General features: G+C 36.9%; 1 protein-coding gene across 1 annotated transcript in view; it reads right to left on the reverse strand.

Annotated features, from left to right (window-relative positions):
* Nucleotides 1-15,203, reverse strand: part of LOC140230048 (calpain-5-like) — a 28,648-nt gene extending 13,445 nt beyond the window's left edge. Inside the window, exons 1-6 of the mRNA XM_072310255.1 lie at nt 15,030-15,203; nt 12,869-13,000; nt 8,635-8,846; nt 6,996-7,188; nt 4,246-4,442; nt 3,661-3,738 (exon numbers count right to left, since the gene is read on the reverse strand). Coding sequence (XP_072166356.1) covers nt 3,661-3,738; nt 4,246-4,442; nt 6,996-7,188; nt 8,635-8,846; nt 12,869-13,000; nt 15,030-15,203 — 986 coding nt within the window. The remainder of the gene's footprint in view (nt 1-3,660; nt 3,739-4,245; nt 4,443-6,995; nt 7,189-8,634; nt 8,847-12,868; nt 13,001-15,029) is intronic.
* Between the last annotated feature and the right edge of the window lie 2,776 nt (nt 15,204-17,979).

The raw sequence follows: 17,979 nt of genomic DNA on the forward strand, positions 1-17,979 counted from the left end.
TAAAAATACTTTGACGAAAATTATACGTATTGAAAGGAAAAAATATTATACTAAGCAGTTACAATTTTATAAGCATGATATGCAAACACATGGAAAGTTTTAAAGCAAGTAATGAATATATCAAATAACAAGTCGAATATTACCAAAATTAGATCTGATGATAAGATTCATGAAGATCCTCATTATATATGTAATATTCTAAATAATCATTTTTCTTCCATTGGGGAAAATCTTGCAAGCAAAATTCCATCTTCAAATAAACATTTTTCTGAATTTTTAGGTCCACCAAATTTAAACTCAATGTTTTTTAGCCCAACATATAGTCAGGAGATAATCAATATTGTTTCTGATTTTCGTTCCAAAAAAAGTGCTGGACACGATGACATCAGTAATTTTCTGCTGAAGGGAGTAATATCTTCAATTGCGGATCCTTTATCTCATATATTCAATTTATCTCTTTTTTATGGTATTGTTCCTGAAAGTATGAAAATAGCAAAAGTTATTCCTTTGTTTAAAAAAGGTGACAAATTAGATGTTAATAATTATAGACCAATTTCTTTGTTATGTACACTGTCCAAAATTCTTGAAAAAATTGTTTACAAAAGAACTCTTACTTTTTTGAAATTCAATAATATACTCTCAAATACTCAGTTTGGTTTTAGAGAAAAACATAGCACCTCACATGCATTATTGAGTTTTGTAGAAAAAGTAGCACATGCTATGGACAAATCCTCACATCTCATAGGTTTGTTCCTGGACTTCTCCAAGGCCTTCGACACCATTAATCATGATATTTTACTTAATAAATTGCAACATTACGGAGTCCGTGGGAAGGCCTTGGAGTGGTTCAGGAGCTACCTCTTGAACAGGAAGCAATATGTCTCTTTAAATGGTTGCAATTCACAAATGTTAAATGTTAAATGTGGGGTCCCACAGGGAAGTTTATTAGGTCCGCTTCTGTTTCTTATTTATATAAATGATTTCTGTAAATCATCAGATATTCTTTCTTTCATTCTCTTTGCGGATGATTCAAATTTGTTTTTTTCGCATAATAATCCTTTTACCCTAATAAAGACATTAAATTTTGAATTAGAAAAAGTTGCTCAATGGATAAAAGCTAATAAATTATCTCTCAATCTTCAAAAAACAAAATATATGCTTTTCAGCAACTCCATTGAGGCACTACCTGCTGATATTATTTTTGATGGCACACCGCTGGAAAATGTTTCTTATATCAAATTTCTGGGAATAACAGTTGATAATAAGCTTTCATGGAAATTTCATATTGATAGTATATGTAAGATTATTTCTCGAAACATCGGTATAATCAACAAGATTAAATTTTGTCTTCCTTTGTCGTCCCTGCTTACATTATATTCATCCCTCATATTGCCTTATTTAAATTACGGTATTCTTGTATGGGGAAATACATATCAAACTCTTTTGGATAAATTACTTCTGCTACAAAAGAAGTCACTGCGCATTATATGTCACACTGCATATTTGTCTCATACTGATCCGTTATTTTTTGAAAATAAAATATTTAAAATTAAAGATTTGTATTTGTTTAATTTAGGACAATTTATGTATAATTACAATAAAAATAATCTTCCATATATATTTGAATCAATGTTTTCAAAAAATCAATCTGTTCATAATTATCCTACAAGGCAATCGAACGAATTTCATTTACCATTTTTTAGGACCTTGCTGGCTCAGCAAACCTTCATCTACGAGGGACCTAAGTATTGGAACTCACTTCTCAACGACATAATAACAGCACAAACTTTGAATTCTTTTAAAAACAAATTAAAATTTTTTCTGTTGAAATCTTATGATATACAACCAAATTAGGTTCGGTTTCATTCTCTCAATCAAGTCGTTTGTTTGTTTGTTTGTTTGTTTTTACAAGTATTAAGTTATCACACAGAAATCATCTTTTAAGGAAAACAATCTGTCTAACATAAGTTTACCTCAGATATTTCTTTTAGTGTACCAGTAACAGTGAGTCTATTCTCTTTCTCTTTTTTTATATCCGTTCCTATGCATTCATACCGGCATATGCACCCAATCAATCGCAATTTCAAACCAGGGAGCGTTGTATTGTTTTGTTATTGCATTTTCATAATATAGTACAGTATGCTTGTGTCCACGATGGCGCGTGTTGTACCATAGTCTCATTTCCCCCCTTTTTTTTGTTCTTTTTTTTTCTTCTTCTTCTTTTTTCCCCTTCCCAAGTTAATTTCATGTCAGTTGACATTGGTTTCTTTGACTTTGTGTACGTATTTTTAGAGGGTCCCATACCCTACAAGCTTTGCTTTTTAAGTGGGACCCTCCATTTCCATTCTAATCTTTGTATTAGGTATATACCTTAGAAACGAAATTCTGTTGTTACTCGTCACCACTTGTACGTTTTCTTTGAAATTGTTATAAATTTGTTCTGTAAATGTATATATTTTTTCTGTTTATTCAATGGAAATGGAAATAAATTGAATTGAATTGAATTGAATTGAATAGGAAATACCACTAGCTGCGTTCAGACGAAGGCAGTTTTGGTCGGAGTAACTTAGGAGGAAGGGACTGGACTGAAGCTTGGTTGGAGGAAGGTCGGAGGAAAGGTCGGAGTAGTGCCCGTCTGAACAAGGTCGTAGTAACTTCCTCCGGTCGGGGGAACTTACCACGACCTCCTCCTCCGACCAAGATACTCTTGAGTTTTTTCAGGAGTATCTCGCTACCACGACTAGGCGATCGGAGTAAATTGCCCGTGCGGACAAGCACGACCGTTCATACCTTACGACTTTAAAAGGTAAAACTTCCGGGGTCAAATCGCAATGTTGACATTTTGCGAGTGCACGTGCGCGGGCAGTACATTCTAACATAACCGATTGTGACGAAGGAGCTAGCGCTCAGAAATTCTCATGAACAAGAATAGAGAAGACAAATGCCACTGGTTTAAAAAAAAAATCGTATGGTCGCAACGTGCGCGGCGCTACCACTTCCGGAAGTTACACCGGCCCTCTACGGTGATCCCCATGAAGGCCGTGGTAAATTGGTGGGAATTTCTTCCCACGACAGTCGTGTGGACACAGGGTCGTGGTAAGAAAAGTATCATTGGAATTTCGATTGCTGTGCCATAAATTTTACTCCGACTAGAAAATCATGCGTCTGAACATAGCTTTACCTCACTGCTTGGGGCGAGCCCTGCCACTTGAGACTGGACTTTGCGCATGCGCACATTTGATGAATACAACTGGGTGCTATCAATCACAGGCCAAGGTCACTCTCCCTCCAATTTTCAGGTCCCCGTAAGCATCCACATTATGGTGTTGGACGGGAAGGTTCTGTGGCCTGGGACTTTCCCCATGATGTGGGGACTAGTGAGAACACTGCGTATTAATAAGAATAATGATCTTCAGCAAAAGACAAGGAGTAATCATTATAATTGAAATTGAAGACAGGTTTTGTATGTTACAAATACCTTTCTACTGAATTATGGTATGATATTGACTTTAATATAGATCCTAATTCTCCATTAGGTCATGCCAGCATGATGAAAATATTGAAGTACACTACGATTATATATTGGGAGAGAAGTATTTTCTTCTCTGAGATGGCACAAGGCAATGAAGGCCAGGTTGGAAATACCGGCAAGTGGCTTACCAGAATTCTCCATCGTCTTCATTAACGATGCCAAGGCTCTTGCGCTCACATTCACTGACCTTTTGCCACTCAAGAGACCTAAACAAAACAAAACAAAACAAAACAAAACAAAACAAAAAACAAAACATCGCAAATACAGAAGAAAAAAGAAAAATAAGTAATTATTACGAGATGATACAAGTAGCTTTTCACTCTGCTGCTTCATTCACAACTACGTGTATGTATGCACATATGTACATGTATGTTACAAATCAACTGATGCCAATGCAGATCTCTAGAAAGTTTTCATCTGATGCCTGCTAGATGTCCTACACAGACTAAACAATATCTTGAGCAATCAAAAAATCCCTTTCTCACAGCTTCACTGCAATGCCTATCAATAAATGTGCAATTCTACTGTACTCTTGCCACACTATGCATCCGACAATAAGTGTATGCAACTTTACAGAAAAGTGTGGACGCCTACTACATGTGAAGGCACAAAATGATGGCAAAAGCAGGTTTCTGGACTAAAGTCTGACAAGAATGTACAATGTGTAGCACGTACTGTATTTTCATTCTAGGACCAGCATTGTCTAAACTTACCCATCACTCCAGGGGCCGGTCCACTCCTTTTTGCCCCATGGATTCCTCAGCCTCACCAGATACACCTTCTCTTTGTTGAAAAGGTTCAGCAAGCCGGACTCACCCAGCTTGACAGTCTTGACCGCTGTCACACTGTAGGCATGGCCCTTGACCAGGCCTACATCAGTTCTGGCCTCCATATCCTCTGCACTGGTCTGCTGTTGAAATGACAGACATGACGGAGGATTTGATAGCATACTGCAAAAAGAATGCATTTAGGCAAAATACACATAGATGAAATCAAGTTGCACGTAAAAGTTTGAAAGAACTCACATGCTATCTACCGTCAAACCTGTCTTTATAGCTGCCACCGGTCCTTACTTGCCATCTAATTTATGCAGTCACCAAAAATCTCCCCCCCCCCAAGAAGTACATTTGTATATGGTATAAAAAGGTCCTGCATATGGCAGTCATTGGTCTAAAGCGGACAGTAGCCACACAATTTGCAACCCATGGTTAATTTGAAACAGCATTAAAAGAGGCCAATAGTATTAATTCAGGGCCAGTCAGGTGAGAAAAATCATGTCACCAACAGAAACTGCTTGGTTTCATAATCAACTCTTTTGGTTGACTGAAAACCGTGTTTGTATCTGTCTTTTTATAGTTACTATAAGGGTTCATCTGCAAACTAATACATACATCCTGACATATACATAGTTACAATGTATTTGTTCACATTCACTACTGTGTACATGCATCCACCACACTCAATTGCTGCCAAACTTTCTACAGCAGCCACAAAGGCCACTTTTTTTTTTTCTGCTTCCCTTGAAAAGGTTTAGATTTAGGTTTGGACTGTACTTGATATTTGAAAACTTTTACTTTGTTTCCTATTTGTTTTGAAAACATTGATACATTATTACTACTTGCATTTTTACAATTTGCTCATTATTCACTTTCTCTTTCACAATTTAATGGCCACGCAGACATGGAAATGAAACTGCTACTCACTATCAATTTTGCTTGGGCATAGAGTTTTACTCCTCACATGCTGCTTGCATATTATACCTTATGTGAAAATTTGTCAATTTTGCTCCATGCTTCGTGTGATGCATGACAACTTGCACTACTTAGTGTTCCCAATGTTTACAATTATGTTGACTATCCTGTATTGCTAGGATAACTTGGAGTGATGGGCAAATATTTGGCCCAATCTGCGATAAGAAATATCATTTTCAGACGGTTTAAAGGTATCAAGACAGAGAAACTGGGCAGCCCATGCCCAGATTTGGTCTGCAGGAAGAGTAAGTCATGAACAGATGTAGTGTATGCGTTGTCTTGTCTGCAGTTCATTGCTATTATTTCTTGCATATGTTTGGAGAGTGGTACACACAAAAAACAACAAAAAACAAACATAATTTCCTAGCCGACATTTCATATCTAACAAAGGAATTCATATCATCTACTTTATTTCATTAATAATGTTCTTGTACATGTACATATTGATATTTTGTTGTTTTTGTGTATTTTTTGTTTTTTCTTAATTTTGTTTCAATTAATTTGATGTAAACTATCCCAATTTGGCATATGGCTGCAATGACATTATTATCATAACCATTTCAATCAATCAATCAATCAATCAATCAATCAATCAATCAATCAATCAATCAATCAATCAATCAGTATATGCCAATCAGTCTATGGCTGGATACAATACAATTATGTCTATACATGTTACCGGCATGATAACAGCTTTTTGGTTGCCCAGTGCAAGAAGGTACAATGTAGTTGGATATTTGAGATGCCTTCTGTGAGTATTTAAGAAAGAGTTTGAAAGTCTGCCCTATGCCAGGAGAGGTCATTCATGATTACTGTTTGAGCTGTTATTTTCGCGAACATTGTGGCAGACATTTCGCGAGATGTTATTTTCGCAAATTGACGTCGAGGCTATTGTAAATGCACTATTACCCTAGCGCGTGTTGTTGAATTCGCGGTCCAACTGCGATTCGCGAAATTTGCGAAAATTAAACTCTCGCGAAACCCCCCCCCCCCCAGCTTATACATTATGTACATGCTTGCTCGACGTTTGAAGCAGCTCAGAGCAAACAATTCTGTCACAATGATAAATCAGCAAAGTTGCTGGTAAGTTTTCAGTTTCACTTTATATTTGGAAAGTAGTTTAGTTTAGATTATTCTTTATCAAAAAATCACACCCGTCACACGGACGGCCTAATGAGGCCTATGAGTAATAAATATACATCCAACATAGAAAATAATACAAAATATATAAATATATTATGTAATACATACAGACAATAACAAATAATCCAATATGGTGGGCTAAATAATACATAAAAATATGTCATGTGGAATCTCAAATCATTATATTTTACAATAATTTCCTTCTCCTCCCCCTCCCCCCCCCCACCATTAGATATTTTATGGGACTTTGAGAGGCTTGCAACATATTTATGTCTAGTTCATCATGAGCTTTATTCAACTGTATGGTCTCAAACGAGACCCCCTAAATTAGTGGCTGCATAAAATGGTACAATTCTGACATTATTTTGAGATGTTCTTTTGTTTCACCTCAAAATGCAAAGGAAATATGATTTTCTTTCAACATGTATCTGCAATGGGAGATTATTATATTCTTTTAGCATCAAATTCAAAATTCTTATTGGCAGATAATATATGTATTGGAGAGAAATTCACATTGTCTCACCAGGCCTGAAAAATGGCAGTCAAAACAAACGGGCACGAAGACATACCTTGATAGAGGCACTCATGAGAAACCCTCTATCTCTGTACTTCTTCATTTGTGCGTGAAGCTCTTTATGTTTCTCCAAATTATCCACAAAGCTCTCCTCCTGGAGACTGATCTGCTCGGCCACGCCCCCTGTGAAGTCCACCAGGGCATCGGCCGTGTTGCCGCTTTCGAGGTTCTCATAGCAACCAGAGATCCTGCAACATGCATATGAGAGGAGAACATTCACCAAATACATGTATGGTGATTACGTCCAAACCATGACAATCAATAGAAATACAACGATGAGGACGTAGGCTTCATATGTGACCCTGCACCACAAAACCAACAAAAAGTCGCCGGACATGAATGTTTAATTAAGGGCAGATCCTGAAAGAACAGACTATGAGCTTTAAAATGGTGTACCTATAATTCAGTTCAAATGGACTCTCCTAACCTACCTACATATTGGAAAGAAAACAGACACTCTGGAAAGGTGTGAACTGAAAAAAGAGGCTCTGAAGTACAGTGTCTATTCAAGCGCTTAATCTATACTAAGCTGTGCTAGCTGTGCGATGAATGGAACAAAAATAGGATGTAAACCACCATTGCAACAACAATGAAGGAATGGTCATATTATGCTAAAATTTAAGACACTCCATCAATACATTCTGTCCATGATTAGCGTCAGCTTTCGAAGCAGTAGCATTGACCTTTCAAAAGTTATGAGAGTTGAAAGTGAAGAGAGTGCAAAGGATTTTCAAAAAATGGAAAGGAGCCTCTTCAAGACAAACTTGATCACACTATATACACTACCAAAAAGGGGTTGTAGAAAAACTACTGAAAACCCACTTTTCCGTTCATTTTCTATTTTTATGATCCCAAACTGAAGAACAATGTAGGAGAAGAGTAGCTCTGTCAGAAAATATGGAAAACTAAAAACTGACTTGGTTGACGCAGTTTACCTTCTTTGAGTCCTCACGTAAAATCAAGGGGTGAGACTTTTTATTGGTTTTGAGATGCACGGTCACATTATATGCGGATCGTAATGGCCACTTCAACATGGGCCCAGTGCACCTTGAAGCAGTGATTCATTTCATGAGTGTTCAAAGTATCTCATCAATATGTCAAAAGTGTAATCAACTGACAAAGGCATCCATGTGTTCATGTGACTCAGAGATGCTTTAATATCTTGGAAATAGAACATCCCACAAAGGGATTTCAAGTCTCAACTATAGCTATTCGAGCACATGCTGGTAGAGAGTCTTGATGTCTGATCACCATAATCTCTGGAAGGCAAGCACTGCACAAGTCATGTGATACATCTTAACCCCTTCGATAGAAAACCACTTCATACCGTAGTTGACTTTATGAGAAGACAACACTCACAGCGCTGACTCAAGCAAAAAGAACAGTAAAAGTTTTATTCACATAGACTTTTAAGAAACTTAAGGAATATCAGAATTTGGCAGCTTTTCATGACATATTTTAAGAATTTTTATCATAACTGCATCATAATCTATCAGATATAGGTTATGATGTCACCGCCATCAGAAATCTAAAAAATCCTTCTCTAAACTTCTTTAACAAAAAACAAAACAAAACAAAACAAAAACAAAACCTATAAATTTATATGACGAGCAATTTCCCGTTTCATGGCTTACTTTGCATACGCTTTTTCCAGCAGCGCACTCCAGAACTCGTTGCCCTTCTCGGAATGTGTGTAGATGAGTTTGTTGTTGTTGTTGCAGGGTAAGCGGTCATCAATGACCACATCCTGCCACTTCCCAAAGCGCCAAAACCGGAAGTGAAAGATGCCGGCATATTTCTCCTTGTTCTCCTCATCCCAGTCCTGATCCTTGGCATTGGGGACAACCTACATGTAAGCCATGAGAGCATGAAGTTTGAATAAACTAAAAATGTCGCTATGGCGACTGGTATGCCTCCGCCATAATGCATGGTTCTCCTAATAGGTGTATAGTACAATGTCTTCACAGTTTGTGATGACAGTTTCACATAATTGGCAAAATATTGAAAAGACAGGTTTGTCACGAATGTGTTGAATGTTCACTTGAACTAGGTTTGCTATATATTGTCTAAGAGTGCAGGTACATGTATTTGGGGATTTGAGGATTTTACTTGACTTTTGACCCTTTTACAAGTTTATGCATTGAGTAATTTTCAAGATATGAAGAAAAAGTGTAATTTCAGTATAACATATATATATGTATATATATTTGCATTTTAGCGTGGCTTTTGACCCTTAACCCTTGACCTTTTGACCTTTGACCTTCCGGCAGGAAATTTCCCAGAGAATCTCTATTAGGTAATACATGTATTTTTAAGTTTCAAGAAAAATCCCGCAAGCATTACATGTATATTGGGCAAATAGTGAAATTTTGAGGGGTTGCCCTTGACTTTTGACCCATGACCAGCAAATTCCCTAGATAATTCCTGCCAGTCAGTACATACTGATGTACCGAGTTCCATGAAGATACCTTGAACCATTTGACATGGAAAAATAGGAAATTTTAACATTGTCACATGACCTTTGACCTGTTGACCTTTGACCTCGTGACATGAAACTCTCTCTGGAGAATCTTTATTCAGTAGTACATATGTACAATAAGTTTCAAGAAAATACCTTCAGGCATTGCATATGTGGATATGGGGGGGGGGGGAAATAGCAACATTTTTTTAGCATTTGATTTTGACCTTTGACCTTTTGCCAATTTCACCTAAAAACTACTTACTTAATTGCCCCATCATACGTCATCCTCGGACAAAGTTTGGTGAAATTTGCTTGATCCATCTTGAGTTATCGCGTAAAGGGATACAATTTCATGATTTGACCTTGACCTTTGACCTCTGGCCAATTTCACCAAAAATCTACTCAAGTAGGCCTAATTGTTCCCTCATACTTTATATTTGGACCAAGTTTAGTAAAATTCCACTCAACATTACTCAAGTTATCGCTTAAACGAATGAGGACGGACAACCCGAAAACAATGTTTCCGACACCCTTCGGGCGGAGGCATAAAGAGGTAAGATAATACAATGACAACAAATGCAACAAAAGTAGGAAGTAAGAAAGTGAAGGCTGGAATACATGAATGTATACAGAAGACTCTGTTTGCAAAAAGAATCAATGAAGCAATGCTAGCCACTATAAAAAAACAAGAAAGAAGAATATTTCAACTGAACCACTCACAATGTATAGTTCTTTCACTGAGTCATCAATACACTGTTAAAATGCAACTCATTGCCAGAGTGTGGTAATGACTGGTCTTATGAAAATGTTCTCAAACTGAGCACTAATGGTATGGCAACTTGACTTTGAGCACTGATCCTTTGTATTATTCCTTGCTGGTCTTCCCACCTACCCCCAACTTCGTAATGCTATTTGCATGTACACAGACAGCTTTCATGAGAAACTTAAGAAAGATATTTTGTTCATTTCTGACCGTACACCACAAAACAAACAAAAAGTCGCACCACTTGATTTTACGTGAGGACTCAAAAAAGATAAAACGAGTCAATCAAGTCAATACTGACTTTTTCATATTTTCAGAAAGAGCTAAATGCACCCTTCTTCTATATTATTTTCAAGTTTGGCATCATATGTATATATATATATATATATTATATATATATATATATATATATATATATATATATATTTGTAGAGTAGTGAGATCAGGTATGTCTTAGAGGCCCCATTTCATTTCTTGATAACCCTAATTCAACAAGCTTTACTTTCAAGTCTAATAACTTTTCAAGGGATAACGCTACTGCTTTGAAAGTTAGCATTAATCATGGACAGAATGTGTAAATGGAGAATATTCAATTTCAGCCTAATCCGATAATCTCCTCATTGTTTTTGCTCCAATGGTTTATATCCTGCTTTTTTTTTGTCCCATTCATCGCGAGGCTAACACGGTTTGGTAAAGAATTAAGTGCTTGAATAGACCCTGAACTTCAGAGCCTCTTTTCTTGATTCACACTTTACCAGAGTGTGTGTTTTTCTTTCCAATATTTAGATAGGTTAGGAGAGTCTATTTCAATTGAGCTATACATCACTTTAAAGTTTAGAGTCTGCTCTTTCAGAATCTGCCCTTACCTAAAAATCCATATCTCGCAACTTTTTGTTGATTTTGAGATGCAGGGTCACATTTCATACCTTCTTTTTAGGCCCACTGGTCTTCATAACATGGAACAATATTGTCATGTAAAATTTGGGTTAAGTCAACAAAAATCATCCACTGTATAGTTGTACTGTATGTGAAAGGATCCAAAGACTTATTATTATCATTCCAATTCATGATGGCAGTGCATCGCAGAGAGATGAACATTTCGGTTCAGCTGGACTCTCAAAGAAAATACAAAGTGCAGCAAACTGATTGCTGGGGCAAAGTTTGTAGCAACTGTCGACTGTCAAATATTGTGGAATGGGGACTCTTTTCTTTTTCCTGATGTGCAGGTCGTTTTGAATCCTTATATCACTTTAAAGGCTTGACATTTTTTACACTAACAGAGCTCTGACAATAACGCTCTATGAGGCTATAAAACTAAAACTTGTGTGTAAATACCACTGTATGTAAAATACTATATCATTTTATTACACCAACTGCAGAGACGTTGCAATATTCAAGGCATTTGATACAGTCACCTAAATACATAATCTGATCTGCTTAAAAAATGCAAAGGGTGAAAAAGGAAAAGAAATACTTGCCACACGATTCATAGATCCACGTTTGTAATTCAGCCTTTAAGAAGAGGAGGGGATGTCAGGAAAGAATTCTGTTTTTTTTTTTTTGATACTGATAATGCTGTCTATAAACCTAACAACATTACTGAAAGAAAGCACTACAAGGAAATATGCTAAAAAAAGTGTGTACAGCTGTATGTCACTTTTTCTACGACCTACATAATCAATATATTTCATTGATCAATATCGTGTGTGTGTGTGTGTGTGTGTGTGTGTATTTTATTTGATTTTTTAAATTCTCTTCAACCAAATATTTAAACCGATTGCATATTGTGTTTACATCGAGATGAATGTTGTTGTTTTGTGAAATTATAGAAACTAAGTAAAGATTACTGAAAAACAAAAAAAAAAGTGTGTGTTGTATGTGTCTTTCTTGTTTTTATTTATTTTTTATGAGTACTAAGTGTTTGGCAAAGGAGGGTCAGAGTCCTTGGTAAATAAATAGGTTAAATGTGTCTACTCTAAATATGATTTTGAACAGTAATTTGTTAGCGGATGATAGTGGTCCGACTGACCAACAGTTTTTAGAGCAGACTGAAACGCTCGGCACACGTCTGAGTCACTTCCTTCGACCCTGCCGGAAGGGGATGTTCACCCTTATGAGTGAGGGTGCAGCTTTTATATCAAGGCTATTAAAAGTTGCACATTCACATTAAAACTCATTCTTCAGCCATAGAGAAATTAAAAACCACTCCGTGTAGCTGTAATTGTTACCGAAGGACTCTGGGCCCTACTGTTCTTTGTCAGTTCAAATCCACGAGATTTTTTTTTTGTTCTTCTTCGATGTAAAATTAGAATTTCCAATTTTTAAAGCAATGCAATTTGCATTAACAAATCATATGTGTCATCTTATTAGGAAGAAAGCAAGAATGATGATCAGTCTTTGGTTGCAGTATCAAGGCTATAACCCCTATGGAAAACACAAATATTTATTAGATTATTACATACTTTTTCAATATCATGTGCACACAAAATTATTGTACAAGTAGGCGTACACATACTGTATATTTGAATTCATCTTCTTCACCGTGGTCTGCCTAAGAGGTTTATAAATGGCCCATGGATATATATAGCGTAGTCACAAGAAAACCTACAAGTAGATCTTTGCAACATTAAAGCCATACATATACCTTCTCCCACAGCTCTTTCTCCTGAGCAAGATCGGCAGTTGCGGCAACAAACCAGCAGTTTCCCAGTTGACCCTGGGTTACATCTCCTCTCTTTGTACCATCCACCACGAGATGGGGGTTGGCACACAATTCCTGCAGGGATGAAAGTTCAGTTTGCCACAATAAGATGCAAGCAAGATGAAATGAGAGTATGCAAAAGAAGGGTGTACACATTACTAAATACAACAAATAACAAAGTGTGGAATCAACACCTGCAATGTAGTGTACATGATCTACAAATGTCAATCTGGTATTAAAACAAACATTGTTAAAAAAAAAACATTGTTAAAACAAAATAATGTTAAAATCTGCCACACATACAATGTACAGTACACCTCACCGCCGGCGGAACGTTTTCGAAAGTAGTGGCCGGGGGAACTTCCGGGTTTCATGAGCTAACAAGCAAAATATATATATATATATATACGGTCTTCAGCGCAACTTCTGGTGCCACTTCCGTTCAACTTCCGGGTTTCTTCAGCTGACAAGCAAAAAAAAAAAAAAAGTCTTCATAACGTAACTATAACCTTTAATACCGTGCTCACACTTCAAGGTTTCTATTTCTTTCTGGGGCAACTTACGCACTTGAGGGGTAAAAAAAAAAGTGGGGGACTTTAGCTGTAGGGCCTATACACTGTACTTAAAAAAAAAATGCTTGAAGCAACACTTAGCCAATTTTTTTTTTTTTTTTTTAAGTACTGGTAAAATTCTTCATAAAGTGTTTTATTTAACTCATGCAAAGCGAAACAAATGCAGTCATACACGTACACTGTACATGTATAGAGGTCTCACAATTAAAAGTACATCGTACCCTACTGTTTTATACAAAAATGTACTACACTTGTACATGTATGTGTCTGATCCTTTTAAAACAAACACATACACATACACTGATGCAAGCTTCAATGAGCAAATCTAGACTGATATCACTGTAACTCATGGTACATGCTAGGAATGTACCATGTATACATGATTACCGATCTTCTTCTTTCTGTCTGTCTTTTTTTTTTTCTGTTGATGAATAGTGTTGTAATTTCTTGAAGAAGATCTGAAATATTACAGCTGCATAATATCAAAATGCTCCAAGTAATGAAACCTTGCGCAAATATTCTGATATTGCAGATGAAAGAATTTGGTAATGTGAACGTGAGCATATTGTTACAAGAAAAAGTGAAAGAACAAACCAACGAACAAATCTCTCACAGCCAAGAGATGAGATGTGACATCCACAATTCAGGAAGAGAGACATTAGTCTGGTTTCTAGACCCTTTGCCTTCGGCAAAGGCGGGAAAACCACCTTAAACTATACCAGTTTTCGACGTTGAGGGCGTCAATATCCTGAATAAGGAAATAGTACGAGCAGAGGGTCTGGAAGCCAGACTAGAGAGACATTTGCCCTGAACAAACCAATTTATGAGCAAAATAGCAATATATGATACATGTAAATCATATATTATGTATCATATTGATATCTTCCATTGTGATTAAACTGTCTGAATGCTACTTCAGGGGCGTAGAATATAAACATCTGAGCTCTATTTTGCAGAAACCCTGGGATTCAATTTGGTTGTGGTCACAGAGAAATGTAAAGCATGTCATGAGTCTGATTCTTCCAAGTTTAGTACTTGGATGCTCTTGGAACTGCATAATGTGTGAACACAATGGACAGAACTTGGACGGAAGGGATTCCTGACATGCTCTACAAAACTTCTCATTTCTCTTTGACCACTGAGGCAAATCGGATGCGGTTTTCTGTAGGAAGTGGGTAATAATTTATAGTTTCATACCCTGAAATTGTATTTGGATTGATTCACTATTTTCAAAGTTATCATTGCAGAGGGTCCCATTTTTTTTTTTTGAGGGGGGGGGGGCATACGGTACATACGAATGGGGCAGGTACTATCCTTCCATGATAACAGTGTCTTCATTTTCAATATTCATCCACAAGAATGTGAAAGATAAACTACCATACTTTCCTATCTGTTTTTTTATTCATTCTTCATGGCTCAACGAGAGGTACAGATTGTATTTCATACAGACCTGATTGTCAACTTTGCATAAATGAGCAAGGATGTGCCTATTTGTCATTTTAAGTCTTGCACTGCAAAACAGGATTTCCTACCCCAGGTCGCTTCCACTTGATGCGGCGATGTGACATTTGCTTGTGGGAGAGGGACGAGTCAGCAGCAAGGAATTCTGGGTCCTCAAACAAGGTCCCGCTAGACTGGGCAGTCTTTCGCAGCTGATCATAGTTCTGGCCCTTGAAAGCCACATCATTGTTGCCGAAGAGATCCATGATTCAGTGATAAACTGTATAGTGGACAATGATAAAAATAGACATTTCAAGGAAAAATGAGAGAAAACTATTCAATGAAAACAAAAATTATTTGGCTAATTTTGAAAAAAAAGTAACGGTAAAAGAAGGCGATAGAAAAGCACATTGTATGCACCATTCAGAAGCAGAGCAAGGACAAAGCATATCCTGTATAAATTGTTATCATCGCACATAATCTATATGAGCATGCTCCTTTCCTCCCAACTACAAAGGTAAGGGTGTATGACAAATTTGGACGGAAGTCCATGTACATGTAGACAAGTCAGGATTTCTAAATGGGTGACATAGGTACACTGTAATCAGGGTTTAATGCAGTTGACACAAAATGGAAATTACTTCTCATAAAGTACATGAAATACTTCCACGTTGTAAACCTAATTTGAAAATTTGAACAGAGTGAACAAATCTAAAGATCGTTTTATATCGAATTTCATAAGATGTCCCATCAGGTATTGTGCATCAAAATTCCTATGATTTCCTAAGTACGATTATGACATTGTACCTGTATAGACACCTGTATACACACACTTCTGATAATTATTTTTGTTGGAATGCCACACGCGATATCACAGATCTTTCCGGTGATGTTTGTTATAAACAAAAATGTTTGAGAACATGTGAAGAGTTTGTTTGCAAAAACCGATAAGTCCATTTTTGAAGATTTTGAAATAGGGTCTCTGTCATAAAGTACAAAATAATACCTTTTAAATGATATATTGATCACAACATATAAAGGTATAATTTTGAAGTTATGGTCAAAAGAAGCAAAAATTTTCTTATTATTCTCTTTGTTTTTCTTGACCCTTAATCGCAAATATCTCCATTTGACAAATATGGACTTATCGGTTTTTGCAAACAAACTCTTCATGTGGATACGTACATTACAATCACAATTTTAGATGGTGAAATATTAAAAGTAAAAACATTTGAAAGCTTTTGTATTTTCTCGCCAGTTTCTACGTACGTAGTTGCAGAAATGCATTATGAATATCAACACTACAGAAATGTCCACTTTAACAAAAGTAGAGTTTAATCTAAACAACTTCTAGTCCTTCAAATTTATGAAATTCTTCCGTCGAGATGTTTTCATTGCAATTTCTAGTCCTTTTAAAACATTTTTAGACTGGCAGAGGATAAGAATAGATCTCCATTAATGTGTACCAACTGCAATGACACAACTGTACATCATCAGTAATAAAGTGTAACGTAGCATGTCCTCAGCTTATAATTATGTACAACTGTATGTTGTAACAGTATCTTATCGGAATTTTGGAAACACTACATGTACTGGGACCAAGCACGCCGGAACACTTCTGGTTTTGGGGGGCAAAATCTCGACGGGGGCACATGTGACGATGTTAGATCCTCGGAGAGGGAGCCTCTGCGATAATAAGTTTTGAAATAGTGAATCACTCCAAATGCAATTTCAGGGTCTGAAACTATAAATTAATACCCCAATCTTGCAGGATACCCCATCCGATTTGCCTCACGGTAGGGACTTCCTCCCACGGTGGGGGCGTTTTGTAAAACAGAGTACAGAAGTCGCGTTTGTAGAGCATCTAAAAGCAAATTTGTAAGGAATTAAAGTGTGAAAAAAGTCAGTGCGAAGGACTGTGATTATTACGTACGGGGGTACATTTTGGGACGGTGTGAGGTCCTCGGCGAGGGAGCGAAGCGACCGAGCGGGGTGAGGGTGTGGGAGGGGGATACCCCCTCCCACGGGAGGGACTTTTTGTAAAAACAGAGTACAAAAGTCGCGTTTATAGAGCATTTAAAAGCAAATTTCTAGGGAATTAACATACACGTGTAGGGGGAAAATTCAGTGCGAAGGACTATGATTATAACATACAGGGGTATATTTATGTGACGGTGTGAGATTCTCGGCGAGGGTGTGGGAGGGGGTTTCGTAGGGACTTTTTGTAAAAACAGAGTATAAAAATCGCGTTTATAGAGCAATTTGAATTAATTTTCTAGGGAATTAAACATAGTAAAAGAAATCACTGCGAAGGACTATGATCATAACTATTCATTTACATCAAAACTATTCATTTTACGATAAGTACAGGCAGCGAGCGAGCAACTTTCACTCTGCCATTCGTTTGAAATGTATTCATTAAAAGCTTAAACGTGATCGCGTTGTTCGAGCAATAAAAAAAATATTCTCATACTGCTAGAAAGCAGAGAAGAAAAGGAAAAATGTAAGGTTTCCTAAATTTATGTTTCAGCGGGCACACTCGAGGACGTGAGGCTGCCATGTATACACTAAATTTACTCATAAGTAAATATTAGTGTATAGATATGATATTGTATATTGTTAGTGAATTTTAGTTGTTTAATTTTTGATTAATGAAAATTTTGCATATTCAGTTATGAAATTGACAACTTTTACACATTTGGTCTTTGAATAATTGATTAATTATTTGTTACAGGGGGCATTTTTTTTTTATGGGGGGGGGGGGTAAAACCTCGTTTTGCCCCCCCCCCAACATTTTATGGGGGGGGGGCAAGTGCCCCCTCTGCCTCCCCGCTTCCGGTGCCCTTGACTGGTACTCCAAATTTAACACCCCCTTCCCCATTGGGTTTCAATAACTGTGCTTAAAACCTAGTATGTGGGCATTACGTGTATACACTAGTAGTGTACACGTAATACCCTATAGACTAGGTTTCATGTTGTGTGGTTTGCAGAAGCCTATACCAGCCACCACTTAAAAGTGGGAGAAGAATTGTCTCCTGACCC

This window comes from Diadema setosum, chromosome 6 (assembly GCF_964275005.1).
Source record: "Diadema setosum chromosome 6, eeDiaSeto1, whole genome shotgun sequence".
Taxonomy (NCBI): Eukaryota; Metazoa; Echinodermata; class Echinoidea; order Diadematoida; family Diadematidae; genus Diadema; species Diadema setosum.